Source organism: Haliaeetus albicilla, chromosome 31, assembly GCF_947461875.1.
Source record: "Haliaeetus albicilla chromosome 31, bHalAlb1.1, whole genome shotgun sequence".
Taxonomy (NCBI): Eukaryota; Metazoa; Chordata; class Aves; order Accipitriformes; family Accipitridae; genus Haliaeetus; species Haliaeetus albicilla.
The window spans coordinates 641,343-663,285 of record NC_091513.1 but is presented as its reverse complement, the minus strand read 5'-3'; the positions used below and the strand labels follow the sequence as shown (position 1 = coordinate 663,285).

The following is a 21,943-nucleotide window of genomic DNA, read 5'->3' as shown; positions in this document are numbered from 1 at the left end:
GCCATGGGGACAATCTTGGGGACAACCTTGGGGACATGGGGACAACCTTGGGGACATGGAGATGTCCAGAGGGATGATCTCGGGGACATGGGGACAATCTTGGGGACAACGTTGGGGATATGGGGACAATCATGAGGACACGGGGAGGTCCATGGGGACAACGTTGGGGACACGGAGATGTCCAGAGGGATGATCTTGGGGACATGGGGACAATCTTGGGGACAACGTTGGGGATATGGGGACAATCATGAGGACACGGGGAGGTCCATGGGGACAACGTTGGGGACACGGAGATGTCCAGAGGGATGATCTTGGGGACATGGGGACAATCTTGGCGCCATGGGGACAATCTTGGGGACATGGGGACAACCTTGGGGACACGGAGATGTCCATGGGGATGATCTTGGGGACATGGGGACAATCTTGGGTCCATGGGCACAACCGTGCGGACACGGAGGTGGCTTTTGGGGACACCACGACCCCCCCTTGGGGGACACGGTGTGGGGGGGTGGAGCTCCGAGCCTTGGCCACGCCCCTTGTTGCGTCACGGGCCGGCATTCCCCCCCCCCCCATCCCCGGGCGCCGCACTGCGCCGGACTCGAGCCGAGCCGAAGCGGAGCCGAGCGGAGCCGAACCGGAGCCGAAGAGGAACCGAGCGGAACCGAACCCGAGCCGAGCGCAGCCGAACCCGAGCCGAGCGCAGCCGAACCCGAGCCGAGCTCAGCCGAACCCGAGCCGAGCGCAGCCGAACCCGAGCCGAAGAGGAACCGAGCGGAACCGAACCCGAGCCGAGCGCAGCCGAACCCGAGCCGAGCTCAGCCGAACCCGAGCCGAGCGCAGCCGAACCCGAGCCGAAGAGGAACCGAGCGCAGCCGAACCCGAGCCGAACCCGAGCCGAGCGCAGCCGAACCCGAGCCGAGCGCAGCCGAACCCGAGCCGAGCTCAGCCGAACCCGAGCCGAGCGCAGCCGAACCCGAGCCGAAGAGGAACCGAGCGCAGCCGAACCCGAGCCGAACCCGAGCCGAGCGCAGCCGAACCCGAGCCGAGCGCAGCCGAAGCGGAGCCGAAGCCCGGAGCCCCCTCCCCGGAGCGGGGCCGGCCATGCCTTGAACCGGCTTTTCCGTCCCGTCCCGGGCCGAGCTCGTCTCTTCGTCCGTCCCCTCCCCGTTCCCCGTTCCCCCCCCCCCCTCACCTCCGAGGGATCCCCGGTATCCGGCGGGGAAGGGGCCCATGGCCCCGGTTGGGGGCTGCGGGGGGACGGCGCGGCTCTGAGGAGAAAGAGCGGGAACGGCCGGAGGAGGAAACTTGGGACGGAGAGACCCGAACCCGGCCCGAAGGGAGCCGAACCCGGCCCGAAGGGAGCCGAACCCGGCCCGGACTGCGTCGAACTCTGCCGGAGAGACCCGAACCGGACCCGAACCCGTCCGAAGAGGTCCGAACCCGTCCGAAGAGGTCCGAACCCAGCCGAAGAGGTCCGAAGAGGTCCGAACCCAGCCGTACCCGTCCGGAAAGAGCCGAACCGAGCCCGAACCCCTTTCCGGAGACAGCCGAACCTACCCGAACCCGGCCCGAACCGGGCCCGCCATGTTGTTCCCCGGCCTCTCGCTCCTCTTCGGCCTCCTCATGGGTGAGTGCGGACGGGACGGGACCCCCCCCCAGTGTCCCCTCACCCCCCAGTGTCCCCTGTCCCCCCCCAGTGTCCCCTCACCCCCCAGTGTCCCCTGTCCCCCCCCAAAGTGTCCCCTCACCCCCCCAGTGTTTCTTATTCCCCCCCCCAGTATCCCCTGACCCCCCCCAAGTGCCACCTGACCCCCCCAAAGTGTCCCCTGTCCCCCCCATAATGTCCCCTGACCCCCCCCAGTGTCACTTATTCCCCCCCCCAGTATCCCCTGTCCCCCCCCCAGTGTCCCCTGTCCCCCCCCATCCCCAGTCCCCCCCCCCAAAGTGTCCCTTTACCCCCCAAAAGTGTCACCTCCCCCCCCGGTGTCCCCTGTCCCCCCCCAGTGTCCCCTTTACCCCCCCCCAAAAGTGTCCCCTGTCCCCCCCCAGTGTCCCCTGTCCCCCCCATCCCCTGTCCCCCCCCCAAAGTGTCCCTTTACCCCCAAAAGTGTCACCTCCCCCCCCAGTGTCCCCTGTCCCCCCCAGTGTCCCCTGTCCCCCCCATCCCCTGTCCCCCCCCAAAGTGTCCCCTTACCCCCCCAAAGTGTCCCTTTCCCCCCCAAAAAGTGTCACCTCCCCCCCCAGTGTCCCCTGTCCCCCCCCAGTGTCCCCTGTCCCCCCCATCCCCTTACACCCCCCCAAAGTGTCCCCTTACCCCCCCAAAGTGTCCCTTTCCCCCCCCAAAAGTGTCACCCCCCCCCCCGGTGTCCCCTCTCCCCCCCCCACTGTCACCCCCCCCAGTGTCACCCAGTATCACATTCCCCCCCCCCCCAGTGCCACCCCCGCTGTCCCCCTTTCCCGGCCCCTGTCACCTCTGCAGCGTCACCCTCCCCCCCCCGCGGTGTCACCTGTCTCTGCCGCAGTCTGTGCCACCCCCCCACTGTCACCCTCCCCCACTGTCACCAGTGGACCCTGCCACCCTCCCCCACTGTCACCAGTGGCCCCTGTCACCCCCCCACAGTGTCACTGGTGGACCCTGTCCTCCCCCCCCAGTGTCACCGGTGTCCCTTGTCACCCCCCCGGTGTCACCAGTGTCCCCTGTCACCCACCCCCAGTGTCACCAGTGTCCCACATCCCCCCGAATTGCCACCCCAGTGGCCCCTGTCGCCCCCCCAGTGTCACCAGTGGCCCCTGTCACCCCCCACAGTGTCACCAGTGTCCCACATCCCCCCCAATTGCCACCCCAGTGGCCCCTGTCGCCCCCCCAGTGTCACCAGTGGCCCCTGTCACCCCCCCACAGTGTCACTGGTGGACCCTGTCCTCCCCCCCCACTGTCACCGGTGTCCCCTGTCACCCCCCCGGTGTCACCAGTGTCCCCTGTCACCCACCCCCAGTGTCACCAGTGTCCCACATCCCCCCCAATTGCCACCCCAGTGGCCCCTGTCGCCCCCCCAGTGTCACCAGTGGCCCCTGTCACCCCCCACAGTGTCACCAGTGTCCCACATCCCCCCCAATTGCCACCCCAGTGGCCCCTGTCGCCCCCCCAGTGTCACCAGTGGCCCCTGTCACCCCCCCACAGTGTCACTGGTGGACCCTGTCCTCCCCCCCCACTGTCACTGGTGTCCCCCTGTCACCCCCCCACAGTGTCACTGGTGGACCCTGTCCTCCCCCCCAGTGTCACCAGTGTCCCCTGTCACCCCCCCACAGTGTCACTGGTGGACCCTGTCCTCCCCCCCCACTGTCACCGGTGTCCCCTGTCACCCCCCCGGTGTCACCAGTGTCCCCTGTCACCCCCCAAGTGTCACCAGTGGCCCCTGTTGTCCCCCCCCAGTGTCACCAGTATCCCACATCCCCCACAAGTGCCACCCCACTGTCCCCTGTCCCCCCCCAAGTGTCACCAGTGGCCCCATCCTCCCCCCAAGTGCCACCCCAGTGTCACCAGTGTCCCTTGTCCCCCCAAGTGTCACCAGTGTCCCCTGTCACCCCCCCCACAGTGTCACCAGTGGCCCCCACCACCCCTAGAAGTGTCACCGGTGTCCCCTGTCCCCCCACAAGTGCCACCAGTGTCCCCGTCCCCCCCAGTGTCACCAGTGTCCCCTGTCCCCCCCCAAGTTCCACCCCAGTGTCCCCTGTCGTCCCCCCCAGTGCCACCAGTGTCCCCTGTCCCCCCCCAAGTTCCACCCCAGTATCCCCTGTCCCCCCCCAGTGCCACCAGTATCCCCTGCCCCCCCAGAAGTGTCACCGGTGTCCCCTGTCCCCCCCCGTGTCACCAGTGTCCCCTGTCCCCCCCCATTTCCACCCCAGTATCCCCTGTCCCCCCCCAGTGTCACCAGTGTCCCCTGTCCCCCCCCCAGTGCCACCCCAGTATCCCCCGTCCCCCCAGTGCCACCAGTATCCCGTCCCCCCCACAAGTGCCACCAGTATCCCCCGTCCCCCCCCAATTTCCACCCCAGTATCCCCTGTCCCCCCCCAGTGTCACCAGTATCCCCTGTCCCCCCCACAAGTGTCACCAGTGTCCCCTGTCCCCCCCCCATTTCCACCCCAGTATCCCCTGTCCCCCCCCAGTGTCACCAGTATCCCCTGTCCCCCCCACAAGTGTCACCAGTGTCCCCCGTCCCCCCCCAGTTTCCACCCCAGTATCCCCCGTCCCCCCCCCAGTGTCACCAGTATCCCCCGTCCCCCCCACAAGTGCCACCAGTATCCCCCGTCCCCCCCCAATTTCCACCCCAGTATCCCCTGTCCCCCCCCAGTGTCACCAGTATCCCCTGTCCCCCCCACAAGTGTCACCAGTGTCCCCCTGTCCCCCCCCCAATTTCCACCCCAGTATCCCCCGTCCCCCCCCCAGTGTCACCAGTATCCCCCGTCCCCCCCCAATTTCCACCCCAGTATCCCCCGTCCCCCCCCCAGTGTCACCAGTATCCCCCGTCCCCCCCCAATTTCCACCCCAGTATCCCCCGTCCCCCCCCCAGTGTCACCAGTATCCCCCATCCCCCCCCAGTGTCACCAGTATCCCCCATCCCCCCCCAGTGTCACCAGTATCCCCTGTCCCCCCCACAAGTGTCACCAGTGTCCCCTGTCCCCCCCCAATTTCCACCCCAGTATCCCCCGTCCCCCCCCCCAGTGTCACCAGTATCCCCTGTCCCCCCCACAAGTGTCACCAGTGTCCCCTGTCCCCCCCCAATTTCCACCCCAGTATCCCCTGTCCCCCCCCCAGTGTCACCAGTATCCCCTGTCCCCCCCCCAGTGTCACCAGTGTCCCCTGTCCCCCCCCAATTTCCACCCCAGTATCCCCTGTCCCCCCCCCCAGTGTCACCAGTATCCCCCGTCCCCCCCCAATTTCCACCCCAGTATCCCCTGTCCCCCCCCCAGTGTCACCAGTGTCCCCTGTCCCCCCCCAATTTCCACCCCAGTATCCCCTGTCCCCCCCCCAGTGTCACCAGTGTCCCCTGTCCCCCCCCAATTTCCACCCCAGTATCCCCTGTCCCCCCCCCCAGTGTCACCAGTATCCCCCGTCCCTCCCCAATTTCCACCCCAGTATCCCCCGTCCCCCCCCCAGTGTCACCAGTATCCCCCGTCCCCCCCCAATTTCCACCCCAGTATCCCCCGTCCCCCCCCCAGTGTCACCAGTATCCCCCATCCCCCCCCAGTGTCACCAGTATCCCCTGTCCCCCCCACAAGTGTCACCAGTATCCCCCGTCCCCCCCCAATTTCCACCCCAGTATCCCCCGTGTCCCCCCCAGTGTCACCAGTATCCCCCGTCCCCCCCCAATTTCCACCCCAGTATCCCCTGTCCCCCCCCCCAGTGTCACCAGTGTCCCCTGTCCCCCCCCAATTTCCACCCCAGTATCCCCCTGTCCCCCCCCCAGTGTCACCAGTGTCCCCTGTCCCCCCCCAATTTCCACCCCAGTATCCCCCGTGTCCCCCCCAGTGTCACCAGTATCCCCCATCCCCCCCCAGTGTCAGCAGTATCCCCCGTCCCCCCCCAATTTCCACCCCAGTATCCCCCGTCCCCCCCCAGTGTCACCAGTATCCCCCGTCCCCCCCCAATTTCCACCCCAGTATCCCCCGTCCCCCCCCCAGTGTCACCAGTATCCCCCGTCCCCCCCCAATTTCCACCCCAGTATCCCCCGTCCCCCCCCCAGTGTCACCAGTATCCCCCATCCCCCCCCAGTGTCACCAGTATCCCCTGTCCCCCCCACAAGTGTCACCAGTGTCCCCTGTCCCCCCCCCAATTCCACCCCAGTATCCCCCGTCCCCCCCCCAGTGTCACCAGTATCCCCCGTCCCCCCCCAATTTCCACCCCAGTATCCCCTGTCCCCCCCCAGTGTCACCAGTATCCCCCCGTCCCCCCCAAGCACCACCCCAGTATCCCCCATCCCCAATTTGGCGGGGGGGGGGGGGGGGACGGACTAGGGCTACCCCAATCTCCCCCCCCCTCTTTAAAATGGGGGGGTGACCCCACTTTTTAGGGGACTGGGGGGGGGTGGTGTGTGTCCCCCCCCCCCCAAATTTTCGGGGCTCCCCCAGATTTGGGGGTGACCCCCTCGTGTGTGTGTCCCCCCCCCCACAGCCGGGGGGGCGCGGGGGGGTTGCGTGGAGGTGGCTTCGGGGACGGAGGCGGTTTTGGGGGCCCCCTTCCGCCTGCTCTGCATCGCCTGCAAGCGCCGCAGCGAGACCACCGCCGAGGCCGAGAGCGAGTGGTTCTTCCGCCCCGAGGGGGCTCCCCATTTCCAGAAGGTACTGGGAGGCGCTGGGAGGCACTGGGAAGGGCGCTGGGAGGCACTGGGAGGCGCTGGGGGGGACTGGGAGGGGCTGGGAGGGTGGTAAGGGGGTGCTGGGAGGCGGTGGGGTGGTTTAGGGGGGCACTGAGGGGCTCTGAGAGGCACTGGGGGGTACTGGGAGGGAACTGGGGGGGGACTGAGAGGGAACTGGGAGTACTGGGAGGGCAGTAGGGGGGACTGGGAGGGAACTGGGAGGTGCTGGGAGGGTGGTAAGGGGGTGCTGGGAGGTGCTGGGAAGGTTTAGGGGGGCACTGAGGGGCTCTGAGAGGCACTGGGTAGTACTGGGAGGGAACTGGGGGGGGACTGGGAAGGCACTGGGAGTACTGGGAGGGCAGTAGGGGGCACTGGGAGGGCAGTAGGGGGCACTGGGAGGGAACTGGGAGGTGCTGGGAGGGTAGTAAGGGGGTGCTGGGAGGTGCTGGAAGGTTTTAGGGGGGCACTGAGGGGCTCTGAGAGGCACTGGGTAGTACTGGGAGGGAACTGGGGGGGACTGGGAAGGCACTGGGGGGGACTGAGAGGGAACTGGGAGTACTGGGAGGGCAGTAGGGGGCACTGGGAGGGCAGTAGGGGGCACTGGGAGGGAACTGGGAGGTGCTGGGAGGGTGGTAAGGGGGTGCTGGGAGGCGGTGGGGTGGTTTAGGGGGCACTGAGGGGCTCTGAGAGGCACTGGGGGGTACTGGGAGGGAACTGGGGGGGACTGAGAGGGAACTGGGAGTACTGGGAGGGCAGTAGGGGGCACTGGGAGGGGCAGTAGGGGGGACTGGGAGGGAACTGGGAGGTGCTGGGAGGGTAGTAAGGGGGTGCTGGGAGGTGCTGGGAAGGTTTAGGGGGGCACTGAGGGGCTCTGAGAGGCACTGGGTAGTACTGGGAGGGAACTGGGGGGGACTGGAAGGCACTGGGAGTACTGGGAGGGCAGTAGGGGGCACTGGGAGGGCAGTAGGGGGCACTGGGAGGGAACTGGGAGGTGCTGGGAGGGTGGTAAGGGGGTGCTGGGAGGTGCTGGGAAGGTTTAGGGGGGCACTGAGGGGCTCTGAGAGGCACTGGGTAGTACTGGGAGGGAACTGGGGGGGACTGGGAAGGCACTGGGGGGGACTGAGAGGGAACTGGGAGTACTGGGAGGGCAGTAGGGGGCACTGGGAGGGCAGTAGGGGGGCACTGGGAGGGAACTGGGAGGTGCTGGGAGGGTGGTAAGGGGGTGCTGGGAGGCGGTGGGGTGGTTTAGGGGGCACTGAGGGGCTCTGAGAGGCACTGGGGGGTACTGGGAGGGGAACTGGGGGGGACTGGGAAGGCACTGGGAGTACTGGGAGGGCAGTAGGGGGCACTGGGAGGGCAGTAGGGGGCACTGGGAGGGAACTGGGAGGTGCTGGGAGGGTAGTAAGGGGGTGCTGGGAGGTGCTGGGAAGGTTTAGGGGGGCACTGAGGGGCTCTGAGAGGCACTGGGTAGTACTGGGAGGGAACTGGGGGGGACTGGGAAGGCACTGGGGGGGACTGAGAGGGAACTGGGAGTACTGGGAGGGCAGTAGGGGGCACTGGGAGGGCAGTAGGGGGCACTGGGAGGGAACTGGGAGGGGCTGGGAGGGTGGTAAGGGGGTGCTGGGAGGTGCTGGAAGGTTTAGGGGGGCACTGAGGGGCTCTGAGAGGCACTGGGGGGTTACTGGGAGGGAACTGGGGGGGACTGAGAGGGAACTGGGAGTACTGGGAGGGCAGTAGGGGGCACTGGGAGGGAACTGGGAGGTGCTGGGAGGGTAGTAAGGGGGTGCTGGGAAGCGGTGGGGTGGTTTAGGGGGGCACTGAGGGGCTCTGAGAGGCACTGGGGGGTACTGGGAGGGAACTGGGGGGGACTGAGAGGGAACTGGGAGTACTGGGAGGGCAGTAGGGGGCACTGGGAGGGCAGTAGGGGGCACTGGGAGGGAACTGGGAGGTGCTGGGAGGGTAGTAAGGGGGTGCTGGGAGGTGCTGGGAAGGTTTAGGGGGGCACTGAGGGGCTCTGAGAGGCACTGGGTAGTACTGGGAGGGAACTGGGGGGGACTGGGAAGGCACTGGGGGGGACTGAGAGGGAACTGGAGTACTGGGAGGGCAGTAGGGGGCACTGGAGGGCAGTAGGGGGCACTGGGAGGGGAACTGGGAGGTGCTGGGAGGGTGGTAAGGGGGTGCTGGGAGGCGGTGGGGTGGTTTAGGGGGCACTGAGGGGCTCTGAGAGGCACTGGGGGGTACTGGGAGGGAACTGGGGGGGACTGAGAGGGAACTGGGAGTACTGGGAGGGCAGTAGGGGGCACTGGGAGGGCAGTAGGGGGGACTGGGAGGGAACTGGGAGGTGCTGGGAGGGTAGTAAGGGGGTGCTGGGAGGTGCTGGGAAGGTTTAGGGGGGCACTGAGGGGCTCTGAGAGGCACTGGGTAGTACTGGGAGGGAACTGGGGGGGACTGGGAAGGGCACTGGGAGTACTGGGAGGGCAGTAGGGGGCACTGGGAGGGCAGTAGGGGGCACTGGGAGGGAACTGGAGGTGCTGGGAGGGTGGTAAGGGGGTGCTGGGAGGTGCTGGGAAGGTTTAGGGGGGCACTGAGGGGCTCTGAGAGGCACTGGGTAGTACTGGGAGGGAACTGGGGGGACTGGGAAGGCACTGGGGGGGACTGAGAGGGAACTGGGAGTACTGGGAGGGCAGTAGGGGCACTGGGAGGGCAGTAGGGGGCACTGGGAGGGAACTGGGAGGTGCTGGAGGGTGGTAAGGGGGTGCTGGGAGGCGGTGGGGTGGTTTAGGGGGCACTGAGGGGCTCTGAGAGGCACTGGGGGGTACTGGGAGGGAACTGGGGGGGACTGGAAGGCACTGGGAGTACTGGGAGGGCAGTAGGGGGCACTGGGAGGGCAGGTAGGGGGCACTGGGAGGGAACTGGGAGGTGCTGGGAGGGTAGTAAGGGGGTGCTGGGAGGTGCTGGGAAGGTTTAGGGGGCACTGAGGGGCTCTGAGAGGCACTGGGTAGTACTGGGAGGGAACTGGGGGGGACTGGGAAGGCACTGGGGGGGACTGAGAGGGAACTGGGAGTACTGGGAGGGCAGTAGGGGGCACTGGGGAGGGCAGTAGGGGGGCACTGGGAGGGAACTGGGAGGGGCTGGGAGGGTGGTAAGGGGGTGCTGGGAGGGTGCTGGGAAGGTTAGGGGGGCACTGAGGGGCTCTGAGAGGCACTGGGGGGTACTGGGAGGGAACTGGGGGGGACTGAGAGGGAACTGGGAGTACTGGGAGGGCAGTAGGGGGCACTGGGAGGGAACTGGAGGTGCTGGGAGGGTAGTAAGGGGGTGCTGGGAAGCGGTTGGGGTGGTTTAGGGGGGCACTGAGGGGCTCTGAGAGGCACTGGGGGGTACTGGGAGGGAACTGGGGGGGACTGAGAGGGAACTGGGAGTACTGGGAGGGCAGTAGGGGGCACTGGGAGGGCAGTAGGGGGCACTGGGAGGGAACTGGGAGGTGCTGGGAGGGTAGTAAGGGGGTGCTGGGAGGTGCTGGGAAGGTTTAGGGGGGCACTGAGGGGCTCTGAGAGGGCACTGGGTAGTACTGGGAGGGAACTGGGGGGGACTGGGAAGGCACTGGGGGGGGACTGAGAGGGAACTGGGAGTACTGGGAGGGCAGTAGGGGGCACTGGGAGGGCAGTAGGGGGCACTGGGAGGGAACTGGGAGGTGCTGGGAGGGTGGTAAGGGGGTGCTGGGAGGCGGTGGGGTGGTTTAGGGGGCACTGAGGGGCTCTGAGAGGCACTGGGGGGTACTGGGAGGGAACTGGGGGGGACTGAGAGGGAACTGGGAGTACTGGGAGGGCAGTAGGGGGGGACTGGGAGGGAACTGGGAGGTGCTGGGAGGGTAGTAAGGGGGTGCTGGGAGGTGCTGGGAAGGTTTAGGGGGGCACTGAGGGGCTCTGAGAGGCACTGGGTAGTACTGGGAGGGAACTGGGGGGGGACTGGGAAGGCACTGGGGGGGACTGAGAGGGAACTGGGAGTACTGGGAGGGCAGTAGGGGGCACTGGGAGGGCAGTAGGGGGCACTGGGAGGGAACTGGGAGGTGCTGGGAGGGTAGTAAGGGGGTGCTGGGAGGCGGTGGGGGGTGGTTTAGGGGGGCACTGAGGGGCTCTGAGAGGCACTGGGGGGGTACTGGGAGGGAACTGGGGGGGGACTGGGAAGGCACTGGGAGTACTGGGAGGGCAGTAGGGGGCACTGGGAGGGGCAGTAGGGGGCACTGGGGAGGGAACTGGGAGGTGCTGGGAGGGTAGTAAGGGGGTGCTGGGAGGTGCTGGAAGGTTTAGGGGGCACTGAGGGGGCTCTGAGAGGCACTGGGTAGTACTGGGAGGGAACTGGGGGGGACTGGGAAGGCACTGGGAGTACTGGGAGGGCAGTAGGGGGCACTGGGAGGGCAGTAGGGGGACTGGGAGGGAACTGGGAGGTGCTGGGAGGGTAGTAAGGGGGTGCTGGGAGGTGCTGGGAAGGTTTAGGGGGGCACTGAGGGGCTCTGAGAGGCACTGGGTAGTACTGGGAGGAACTGGGGGGGACTGGGAAGGCACTGGGGGGACTGAGAGGGAACTGGGAGTACTGGGAGGGCAGTAGGGGGGCACTGGGAGGGCAGTAGGGGGCACTGGGAGGGAACTGGGAGGTGCTGGGAGGGTAGTAAGGGGGTGCTGGGAGGCGGTGGGGTGGTTTAGGGGGGCACTGAGGGGCTCTGAGAGGCACTGGGGGGTACTGGGAGGGAACTGGGGGGGACTGGGAAGGCACTGGGAGTACTGGGAGGGCAGTAGGGGGCACTGGGAGGGCAGTAGGGGGCACTGGGAGGGAACTGGGAGGTGCTGGGAGGGTAGTAAGGGGGTGCTGGGAGGTGCTGGGAAGGTTTAGGGGGGCACTGAGGGGCTCTGAGAGGCACTGGGTAGTACTGGGAGGGAACTGGGGGGGACTGGGAAGGCACTGGGAGTACTGGGAGGGGCAGTAGGGGGCACTGGAGGGCAGTAGGGGGGACTGGGAGGGAACTGGGAGGTGCTGGGAGGGTAGTAAGGGGGTGCTGGGAGGTGCTGGGAAGGTTTAGGGGGGCACTGAGGGGGCTCTGAGAGGCACTGGGTAGTACTGGGAGGGAACTGGGGGGGACTGGGAAGGCACTGGGGGGGACTGAGAGGGAACTGGGAGTACTGGGAGGGCAGTAGGGGGCACTGGGAGGGCAGTAGGGGGCACTGGGAGGGAACTGGGAGGTGCTGGAGGGTAGTAAGGGGGTGCTGGGAAGGCGGTGGGGTGGTTTAGGGGGGCACTGAGGGGCTCTGAGAGGCACTGGGTAGTACTGGGAGGGAACTGGGGGGGACTGAGAGGGAACTGGGAGTACTGGGAGGGCAGTAGGGGCACTGGGAGGGAACTGGGGAGTACTGGGAGGGCACTGGGAGGTGCTGGGAGGGTAGTAAGGGGGTGCTGGGAGGCGCTGGGATGGTTTAGGGAGGCACTGGGGAGTACTGGGAGGGCAGTAGGGGGCACTGGGAGGGAGCTGGGGAGTACTGGGAGGCACTGGGGGACTGGGAGGGTAGTAAGGGGGTGCTGGGAGGCACTGGGAGGATATTGGTGGGTGCTGAGTAGGACTGGGAGGCACTGGGTGCTACTGGGAGGCACTGGGGAGTACTGGGAGGGCACTGGGAGGTGCTGGGAAGGGCTGGAGGGTAGTAAGGGGTGCTGGGAGGCGCTGGGATGATTTAGGGAGGCACTGGGAGGGCACTGGGGAGTACTGGGAGGGCACTGGGGGGGACTGGGAGGGCAGTAGGGGGGTACTGGGAGGGACTGGGGGGGACTGGGAGTGATTGGAGGGGACTGGGAGGACATTAGGGGTGCTGGGAGGCACTGGGAGGATATTGGGGAGCACTGGGGGGGCACTGAGAGTCACTGGGGGGTTTAGTGGGAGGCACTGGGCAGTACTGGGAGGGCACTGGGGTGTACTGGGGAAGCACTGTCGGAGACTGGGAGGACAGTAGCAGGGTGCTGGGAGGGACTGGGAGGCACTGGGAGGGCATTAGGGGAGTGCTGAGGCGGACTGGGGGTTACTGGGGGGCACTGGGAGGGCAGGAGCGGGACTGGGAGGCACTGGAGGGCACTTGGGGGCTACTGGGAGGGACTGGAAGTCACTGGGAGGGATTGGGAGTGCGTTATGGAGGGTGCTGGGGGCGTTACAGGGGGCACTGGGAGGGACTGGGAGAAACTGGAAGGGTACAGGGGGGGACTGGTGGGGTGCTGGGAGGGACTGGGGCACTGGGGGGGTCATTAGGGGGCACTGGGAGGGACTGGGGAGTACTGGGGGACACTGGGGAAATACAGGGGAACACTGGGGATACTGGGGAGGTACTGGGGAGATGCTGAGGGGCACTGGGGGATACTGGAGGCACTGGGAGGGTACAGGGGGGCACGGGGGGCTACTGGAGCAATACTGGGGGGTACTGGCGAGGTACTGGGAGTCACTGGGGAGACTGGTGGCTACTGGGGGACACTGGGGAGGTGCTAGGGGGCACTGGGAGGCACTGGAGAGATACTGGGAGGCCCTGGGGAGATACTGGGAGGCCCTGAGGGCTACTGGGGAGGTCCTGGGGGGATACTGGGTGGCACTGGAGACACTGGTCAGCCCTGAGGGTTACTGGAGAGATACTGGGGAGGTGCTGGGGGGCTACTGGAGGGTCCTGGAGACGTGCTGGTGGGATACTGGGAGGCACTGGGGATACTGGTTGGCCCTGAGAGTTACTGGAAAGGTACTGGGAGATGCTGAGGGTTACTGGAGACATACTGGGAGACACAGGGTTACTGGAGAGGTACTGGTTGGCCCAGAGGGTTACTGGAGAGGTACTGGGAGACGCTGAGGGTTACTGGAAAGGTACTGGGAGATGCTGAGGGTTACTGGAAAGGTACTGGGAGGCCCTAAGAGTTACTGGAGAGATACTGGTTGGCCCTAAGTGTTACTGGAAAGGTACTGGTTGGCCCAGAGGGTTACTGGAGAGGTACTGGGAGACACTGTGGGTTACTGGAGAGGTACTGGGAGACACTGAGGGTTACTGGAAAGATACTGGTTGGCCCAGAGGGTTACTGGAAAGGTACTGGGAGATGCTGAGGGTTACTGGAAAGGTACTGGGAGACGCTGAGGGTTACTGGAAAGGTACTGGGAGATGCTGAGGGTTACTGGAAAGGTACTGGGAGACGCTGAGGGTTACTGGAAAGGTACTGGTTGGCCCAGAGGGTTACTGGAGAGGTACTGGGAGACGCTGAGGGTTACTGGAAAGGTACTGGTTGGCCCCGAGGGTTACTGGAAAGGTACTGGGAGATGCTGAGGGTTACTGGAGAGGTACTGGGAGACGCTGAGGGTTACTGGAAAGGTACTGGGAGACGCTGAGGGTTACTGGAAAGGTACTGGGAGACGCTGAGGGTTACTGGAGAGGTACTGGGAGACGCTGAGGGTTACTGGAGAGGTACTGGGAGACGCTGAGGGTTACTGGAGAGGTACTGGGAGATGCTGAGGGTTACTGGAAAGGTACTGGGAGACACTGAGGGTTACTGGAAAGGTACTGGGAGACACTGAGGGTTACTGGAAAGGTACTGGGAGACACTGAGGGTTACTGGAGAGATACTGGGAGGCCCTAAGAGTTACTGGAGGGATACTGGTTGGCCCAGAGGGTTACTGGAGAGGTACTGGGAGGCCCTAAGAGTTACTGGAGAGATACTGGTTGGCCCTAAGTGTTACTGGAAAGGTACTGGGAGATGCTGAGGGTTACTGGAAAGATACTGGTTGGCCCAGAGGGTTACTGTTAAGGTACTGGGAGACGCTGAGGGTTACTGGAGAGGTACTGGGAGACGCTGAGGGTTACTGGAGAGGTACTGGTTGGCCCAGAGGGTTACTGGAGAGGTACTGGGAGACGCTGAGGGTTACTGGAAAGGTACTGGGAGATGCTGAGGGTTACTGGAGAGGTACTGGTTGGCCCTGAGGGTTACTGGAAAGGTACTGGGAGATGCTGAGGGTTACTGGAAAGGTACTGGGAGATGCTGAGGGTTACTGGAGAGGTACTGGTTGGCCCTGAGGGTTACTGGAAAGATACTGGTTGGCCCAGAGGGTTACTGGAGAGGTACTGGGAGACACTGAGGGTTACTGGAGAGGTACTGGGAGACGCTGAGGGTTACTGGAGAGGTACTGGTTGGCCCAGAGGGTTACTGGAAAGGTACTGGGAGACGCTGAGGGTTACTGGAGAGGTACTGGTTGGCCCTGAGGGTTACTGGAAAGATACTGGTTGGCCCAGAGGGTTACTGGAGAGGTACTGGGAGACACTGAGGGTTACTGGAGAGGTACTGGGAGACGCTGAGGGTTACTGGAGAGGTACTGGTTGGCCCAGAGGGTTACTGGAAAGGTACTGGGAGACGCTGAGGGTTACTGGAGAGGTACTGGTTGGCCCTGAGGGTTACTGGAAAGATACTGGTTGGCCCAGAGGGTTACTGGAGAGGTACTGGGAGACACTGAGGGTTACTGGAGAGGTACTGGGAGACACTGAGGGTTACTGGAGAGGTACTGGGAGACGCTGAGGGTTACTGGAGAGGTACTGGTTGGCCCAGAGGGTTACTGGAAAGGTACTGGGAGATGCTGAGGGTTACTGGAAAGATACTGGTTGGCCCAGAGGGTTACTGGAGAGGTACTGGGAGACGCTGAGGGTTACTGGAGAGGTACTGGGAGATGCTGAGGGTTACTGGAAAGATACTGGGAGACGCTGAGGGTTACTGGAGAGGTACTTGTCGGCCCCGAGGGTTACTGGAGAGGTACTGGTTGGCCCCGAGGCTTACTGGCAAGGTCCTGGGAGCCGCCGGGCCTTGTCCCAGCGCCTTACTGGTGCTTGCCCCGGCCCAGATCCTCCACTACCACCCGGAGGAGGGCCAGTGGGTGGCCCCGGGCCCCTTCGCGGGGGTGCTGGCCTGGAACGGCTCGCGGGGGACGCGGGACCTGCAGGACCTCTCGGTGCGCCTGGAGGCCGTGGGGCGGCCCCACGCCGGCCTCTACGTCTGCCGCCTCCGCCGCAACCTCACCTTCGAGGGCTACGTCTACAGCCTGGCCCGCAACAAGACCCTGCGGCTGGCCGTCGTCGAGAGCGGTGGGCGGGGCTTGGGGGAGGGCGGGGCTCGGGGGCGGGGCTCGGGGTGGGGCCGGGAGGGGGCCGGGAGGGGGTGGGAAGGGGGGAAGGGGATGGACTAGGGGGTGTGGAGGGGGGGTGAGGGGGCGTGGCTTGAGGCAGGGAGGGCGTGGCTTGAGGCAGGGGGCGTGGCTTGATGCAGAGGGCGTGGCTTGGAGAGGGGCGGGGTTTGGGGTGGGTGGGGCCGGGAGGGGGTGGGAAGGGGATGGAGTAGGGGGTGTGGAGGGGGGCTGAGGGGGCGTGGCTTGAGGCGGGAGGGCGTGGCTTGAGGCGGGAGTTGGGGTGCGTGGGGCGGGAAGGGTGGGAAGGGGGAAGGGGATGGGAGTAGGGGGTGTGGAGGGGGGTCAGGGGCGTGGCTTGAGGCAGGGAGGGCGTGGCTTGAGGCGGGGGGTTGGGGTGGGTGGGTGGGGCTGGGGAAGGGGGTGGGAAGGGGAAGGGGATGGACTAGGGGGTGTGGAGGGGGGGTCAGGGGGCGTGGCTTGAGGCAGGGAGGGCGTGGCTTGAGGCAGAGGGCGTGGCTTGGAGAGGGGCGGGGTTTGGGGTGGGTGGGGCTGGAAGGGGGAAGGGGGTGGAGTAGGGGGTGTGGAGGGGGGTGAGGGGGCGTGGCTTGAGGCAGGGGGCGTGGCTTGAGGCAGAGGGCGTGGCTTGGAGAGGGGCGGGGTTTGGGGTGGGTGGGGCCGGGAGGGGGTGGGAAGGGGATGGAGTAGGGGGTATGGAGGGGGGCTGAGGGGGCGTGGCTTGAGGCAGGGAGGGCGTGCTTGAGGCAGGGCGTTGGGGTGGGTGGGGCTGGGAAGGGGTGGGAAGGGGGAAGGGGATGGAGTAGGGGGTGTGGAGGGGGTGAGGGGGCGGTGGCTTGAGGCAGGGGAGGGCGTGGCTTGAGGCAGAGGGCGTGGCTTGAGGCAGGGAGGGAGTGGCTTGAGGCAGGGGGCGTGGCTTGGAGAGGGGCGGGGTTGGGGTGGGTGGGGCTCGGGTGGGGCCGGGAGGGGGTGGGAAGGGGATGGAGTAGGGGCTATGGAGGGGGGCTGAGGGGGCGTGGCTTGAGGCAGGGAGGGCGTGGCTTGAGGCAGGGGGCGTGGCTTGAGGCGGGGGCGTGGCTGAGGGCAGGGGTTGGGGTGGGTGGGGCTGGGAGGGGGTGGGGAAGGGGAAGGGGATGGACTAGGGGCTATGGAGGGGGGGTGAGGGGGCGTGGCTTCAGGCGAGGGGCGTGGCTTGAGACCGGGGCGTGGCTTCGAGAGGGGCGGGGTTTGGGGTGGGTGGGGCTCAGGGTGGGGCCCGGAGGGGGGCTGGGAAGGGGGGAAGGGGATAGAGTAGGGGGTCTGGAGGGGGGGGTGAGGGGGCGTGGATTCAGGCAGGGGGCGTGGCTGGGGGCGGGGTTTGTGGAGGGAGGGGCTTGAGAGGGGCGTGGTTTGGGCTTGTGGGAACGGGGCAAGGAGGTGGTTTGAGGGGGCGGGGTTTAGTTCAGGGGGCGTGGCTTGGGAGGGGTGTGGGAGGGGCCTGGCTTGGTGGGGGGGAGTTGAGTGGAGATGGGGTGCCCGGGGGCGGTGCTTAGGGCGGAGGGCGTGGCTTAGCAAGGGGGCGTGGCTAGGGGGTGGGCTTGTGGCATTAGAAGGGAGTGGGGTAAAGAGGTGGGTTGGGGGTGGGGTTTTAACGGGGCGTGGCTTAACAGGGGCGTGGCTGGGGGTGGGCTTGTGGCATTAGAAGGGAGTGGGGCAAGGTGGGTTGGAGGGGCGGGCTTAGTAGGGGTGTGGCTTAGCGGGGGCGTGGCTAGGGGTGGCTTGTGGCATTAGAAGGGAGTGGGGTAAAGTGGGTTAGGAGGGGCGGGGCTTAGTAGGGGTGTGGCTTAGCGGGGGCGTGGCTAGGGGGTGGCCTTGTGGCGTTAGAAGGGAGTGGGGTAAGGTGGGTTGGAGGGGCGTGGCTTAGTAGGGGTGTGGCTTAGGCGGGGCGTGGCTAGGGTGGGGCTTGTGGCATTAGAAGGGAGTGGGGCAAGGTGGGTTGGAGGGGCGGGGCTTAGTATGGGTGTGGCTTAGCGGGGGCGTGGCTAGGGGTGGCTTGTGGCATTAGAAGGGAGTGGGGTAAAGTGGGTTGGGAGGGGTGGGGCTTAGTAGGGGTGTGGCTTAGCAGAGGCGTGGCTAGGGGGTGGCCTTGTGGCATTAGAAGGGAGTGGGGCAAGGTGGGTTGGAGGGGCGGGGCTTAGTAGGGGTGTGGCTTAGCGGGGGCGTGGCTAGGGGGTGGGCTTGTGGCATTAGAAGGGAGTGGGGTAAGGTGGGGTTGGAGGGGCGGGGCTTAGTATGGGTGTGGCTTAGCGGGGGCGTGGGCTAGGGGTGGGCTTGTGGCATTAGAAGGGAGTGGGGTAAAGTGGGGTTGGGAGGGGTGGGGCTTAGTAGGGGTGTGGCTTAGCAGAGGCGTGGCTAGGGGGTGGCCTTGTGGCATTAGAAGGGAGTGGGGGAAGGTGGGTTGGGAGGGGCGGGGCTTAGTATGGGTGTGGCTTAGCGGGGGGCGTGGCTAGGGGTGGGCTTGTGGCTTTAGAAGGGAGTGGGGTAAGGTGGGTTGGAGGGGCGGGTCTTAGCCGGGGGGGCGTGGCCCAGCGGGGGGCGGGGCAGGGGCTCAGCCAGGGGGCGGGGCGCTTCGCCAGGCAAGGCGTCCTCGGGCGGGGGGGCGTGGCTTATCCGCCGCCGGTGGGCGGAGCCACGCAGGGGGTCCAGCAGGGAAGACGCGGGGGGGGGCGGGGGGGGCGTTGCCCCGCCGCGAGTGGGCGGGGCGAGCGGCGGGGGTTTGTTTTGTGGTTGTTGTCGTTGTTCCCCCCCCCCCCCCTCCCCGTCGGGGCCGCGGGTTTCGAATCCCCGGTGGGGCCGTCAGCGCGGCGGGACCTGGCGTCGATCGTGTCGGAGATCCTGATGTACGTCCTGATCGTGGTGCTCACCCTCTGGCTGGCCGCCGAGATGCTCTACTGCTACCGCAAGGTGGCGGCCGCCGCCCCGCCCCCCGACAGCGCGTGAGTGGGCGGGGACGGGGCGGGGAGGGGCCGGGGGGCAGAGGGAGGGGCTGGGGGGGGGTTATAGGGGATATAGGGGGGGGGGTGGGGGGTGTAATGGGGGGGAATAGGGGGGTGGAAGGGGGGGATGGGGGGGAATAGGGGGGTGTAGTGGGGTGTAATAGGGGGGTATGGAGGGGAATAGGGGGGTGTAGGGGGGTATGGGGGTGTATAGGGGTGTAAGAGGGGGGTATGGGGGGGGAATAGGGGTGTAATAGGGGGGTATGGGGGGGAATAGGGGGGTGGGGTATGGGGGTGTATAGGGGTGTAAGAGGGGGGTATGGGGGGAATAGGGGGGTGAAAGGGGGGTGTAGGGGTGCAAGAAGGGGGCAAAGGGGTGTTATAGGGGGGTATGGGGGGAATAGGGGGGTGTAGTGGGGGGTGTAGGGGTGAAAAAAGGGGGCAAAGGGGTGTTATAGGGGGGTATGGGGGGAATAGGGGGGTGGAAGGGGGGTGTAGCGGGGTATGGGGGTGTATAGGGGTGTTATAGGGGGTATGGGGGGAATAGGGGGGTGAAAGGGGGGTGTAGGGGTGCAAGAAGGGGGCAAAGGGGTGTTATAGGGGGGTATGGGGGGAATAGGGGTGTAATAGGGGGGTATGGGGGGGAATAGGGGTGTAATAGGGGGGTATGGGGGGAATAGGGGGGTGTAGTGGGGTGTAATAGGGGGGTATGGGGGGGAATAGGGGTGCAAGAAGGGGGTAAAAGGGGGTGTACGGGTGCAAGAAGGGGGTAAAGGGGTGTAATGGGGGGGTATGGAGGGAATAGGGGGGTGGAAGGGGGGTGTAGGGGGGTATGGGGGTGTATAGGGGTGTAATAGGGGGGTATGGGGGTGTATAGGGGTGTAATAGGGGGGTATGGGGGGAATAGGGGGGTGAAAGGGGGGTGTAGGGGTGCAAGAAGGGGGCAAAGGGGTGTTATAGGGGGGTATGGGGGGGAATAGGGGTGTAATAGGGGGGTATGGGGGTGTATAGCGGTGTAATAGGGGGGTATGGGGGGGAATAGGGGTGTAATAGGGGGGTATGGGGGGAATAGGGGGGTGTAGTGGGGGGTGTAGGGGTGAAAAAAGGGGGTAAAGGGGTGTTATAGGGGGGTATGGGGGGAATAGGGGGGTGGAAGGGGGGTGTAGGGGGGTATGGGGGTGTATAGGGGTGTAATAGGGGGGTATGGGGGGAATAGGGGGGTGTAGTGGGGTGTAATAGGGGGGTATGGGGGGGAATAGGGGTGCAAGAAGGGGGTAAAAGGGGGTGTACGGGTGCAAGAAGGGGGTAAAGGGGTGTAATGGGGGGGGTATGGAGGGAATAGGGGGGTGGAAGGGGGGTGTAGGGGTGCAAGAAGGGGGCAAAGGGGTGTTATAGGGGGGTATGGGGGGAATAGGGGGGTGGAAGGGGAGTGTAGGGGGGTATGGGGGTGTATAGGGGTGGAATAGGGGGGTGTAGTGGGGTGTAATAGGGGGGTATGGGGGGGAATAGGGGTGCAAGAAGGGGGTAAAAGGGGGTGTACGGGTGCAAGAAGGGGGTAAAGGGGTGTAATGGGGGGGTATGGAGGGAATAGGGGGGTGAAAGGGGGGTGTAGGGGGGTATGGGGGTGTATAGGGGTGTAAGAGGGGGGTATGGGGGGAATAGGGGGGTGTAGTGGGGGTTTAGGGGTGAAAAAAAGGGGGTAAAGGGGTGTTATAGGGGGGTATGGGGGGAATAGGGGTGTAATAGGGGGGTATGGGGGTGTATAGGGGTGTAATAGGGGGGTATGGGGGGGAATAGGGGTGTAATAGGGGGGTATGGGGGGAATAGGGGGGTGTAGTGGGGGGTGTAGGGGTGAAAAAAGGGGGCAAAGGGGTGTTATAGGGGGGTATGGGGGGAATAGGGGGGTGTAGGGGGGTATGGGGGTGTATAGGGGTGTAAGAGGGGGGTATGGGGGGAATAGGGGGGTGAAAGGGGGGTGTAGGGGTGCAAGAAGGGGGCAAAGGGGTGTTATAGGGGGGTATGGGGGGAATAGGGGTGTAATAGGGGGTATGGGGGTGTATAGGGGTGTAATAGGGGGGTATGGGGGGGAATAGGGGTGTAATAGGGGGGTATGGGGGGAATAGGGGGGTGTAGTGGGGGGTGTAGGGGTGAAAAAAGGGGGCAAAGGGGTGTTATAGGGGGGTATGGGGGGAATAGGGGGGGTGGAAGGGGGGTGTAGGGGGGTATGGGGGTGTATAGGGGTGTAATAGGGGGGTATGGGGTGTATAGGGGTGTAATAGGGGGGTATGGGGGGAATAGGGGGGTGTAGTGGGGTGTAATAGGGGGGTATGGGGGTGCAAGAAGGGGGTAAAGGGGTGTAATAGGGGGTATGGGGGTGCAAGAAGGGGGTAAAGGGGTGTAATACGGGGGTGTGGGGGGAAATAGGGGTGCAAGAAGGGGGTATAGAGGCATATGGGGGGTGCAAGAGGGGGGTACAGGGGTGTAAGAGGGGTGTGGGGGTATAGGGGTGCAAGAAGGGGGTCTGGGGTGTAATGGGGGTGCAAGAAGGGGGGGGTGCCCCCCCCCTAACCCCGCTCCCCCCCCAGGTCGGAGTACCTGGCCATCACCTCGGAGAGCAAAGAGAACTGCGCCGGGGTGCAGGTGGCCGAATAGCCCCCAGGGGTGCTACCCGCCCCCCCCCCCAAAAAAAAACTGCAATAAACCCCTCCCGAGGGGGGGGGGGGGCACCCAGCACCCACTTCCCCCCCCACCCACCCACCCAGCACCCCCCCCACCAGCATCGCACCCGGGTGACACCACCACCACCCCCCCCCCCTAAAACTTTACACCCTTTTTTTTTTGGGGGGGGGGGATTACCCCCCCCCCCAAAAAAAACCCAAAAAAATTACACGGGGGGGGGGCCCAAAAAAAAACCCAAAAACCTGGGCCCCGCCCCTTTGCATGGGCAAAAAACGCCTTCGGGGTTTTTTTGGGGGAAAAAAGCCCCGAAATGGGGCTGCTTGTGCACGAGGGGGGAGCAAGAAAAAAAATCCCCCTGCAACCACCCCCCCCCCCCGCATCTTTTTGCAGGAGCGGTATGCAAATTAGGCGGTATGCAAATTGGGGGTATGCAAATTGGGCGTATGCAAATTGGGCGTATGCAAATCGGGCGTATGCAAATTGGGGGTTATGCAAATTGGCGCGCAAATGAGCCGGCGCGCCGATCGAGGTTGAGGTTGGCGGGCGGAGAAGCAATATGCAAATGTGGGGTTATGCAAATGAAGCAGCCCACTGCAGGGATATGCAAATGGAACGCCCCCCCCCCCCCAAGCGGCACGGTATGCAAATGAAAGAGGCGAAGGAAGATGTTATGCAAATGAGCCGGCCTGCAATGGGGCGGTATGCAAAGGAGCACATGCAGCGGTATGCAAATGAAAGATGTGAAT

The 21,943-nt window shown here is 65.3% G+C and overlaps 1 protein-coding gene and 1 long non-coding RNA gene across 2 annotated transcripts; both read left to right on the top strand.

Moving 5' to 3' along the window:
* The first annotated feature begins 972 nt into the window (after nucleotides 1-972).
* Nucleotides 973-21,292, top strand: SCN1B (sodium voltage-gated channel beta subunit 1). The gene is made up of 6 exons (XM_069774618.1): nucleotides 973-1,432; nucleotides 1,473-1,627; nucleotides 6,170-6,336; nucleotides 15,247-15,487; nucleotides 18,383-18,518; nucleotides 21,104-21,292. The coding sequence occupies exons 2-6, from the start codon at nucleotides 1,585-1,587 to the stop codon at nucleotides 21,168-21,170; spliced, it is 654 nt and encodes a 217-aa protein (XP_069630719.1). The 5' UTR covers nucleotides 973-1,432; nucleotides 1,473-1,584; the 3' UTR covers nucleotides 21,171-21,292.
* Nucleotides 12,905-15,202, top strand: LOC138683094 (uncharacterized). Its single transcript, XR_011322847.1, has 3 exons — nucleotides 12,905-13,114; nucleotides 13,764-13,794; nucleotides 13,981-15,202. It is a non-coding gene; the product is annotated as an uncharacterized lncRNA (long non-coding RNA).
* Nucleotides 21,293-21,943: the final 651 nt, after the last annotated feature.

Coding starts and splice junctions, on each gene's coding strand:
- SCN1B (XM_069774618.1), top strand. CDS start 1,585: ATGTTGTTCCCCGGCCTCTCGCTCCTCTTCGGCCTCCTCATGG. Junction 6,337..15,246: donor GGGCTCCCCATTTCCAGAAG/GTACTGGGAGGC, acceptor GCCCCGGCCCAG/ATCCTCCACTACCACCCGGA. Junction 18,519..21,103: donor GCCCCGCCCCCCGACAGCGC/GTGAGTGGGCGG, acceptor CTCCCCCCCCAG/GTCGGAGTACCTGGCCATCA.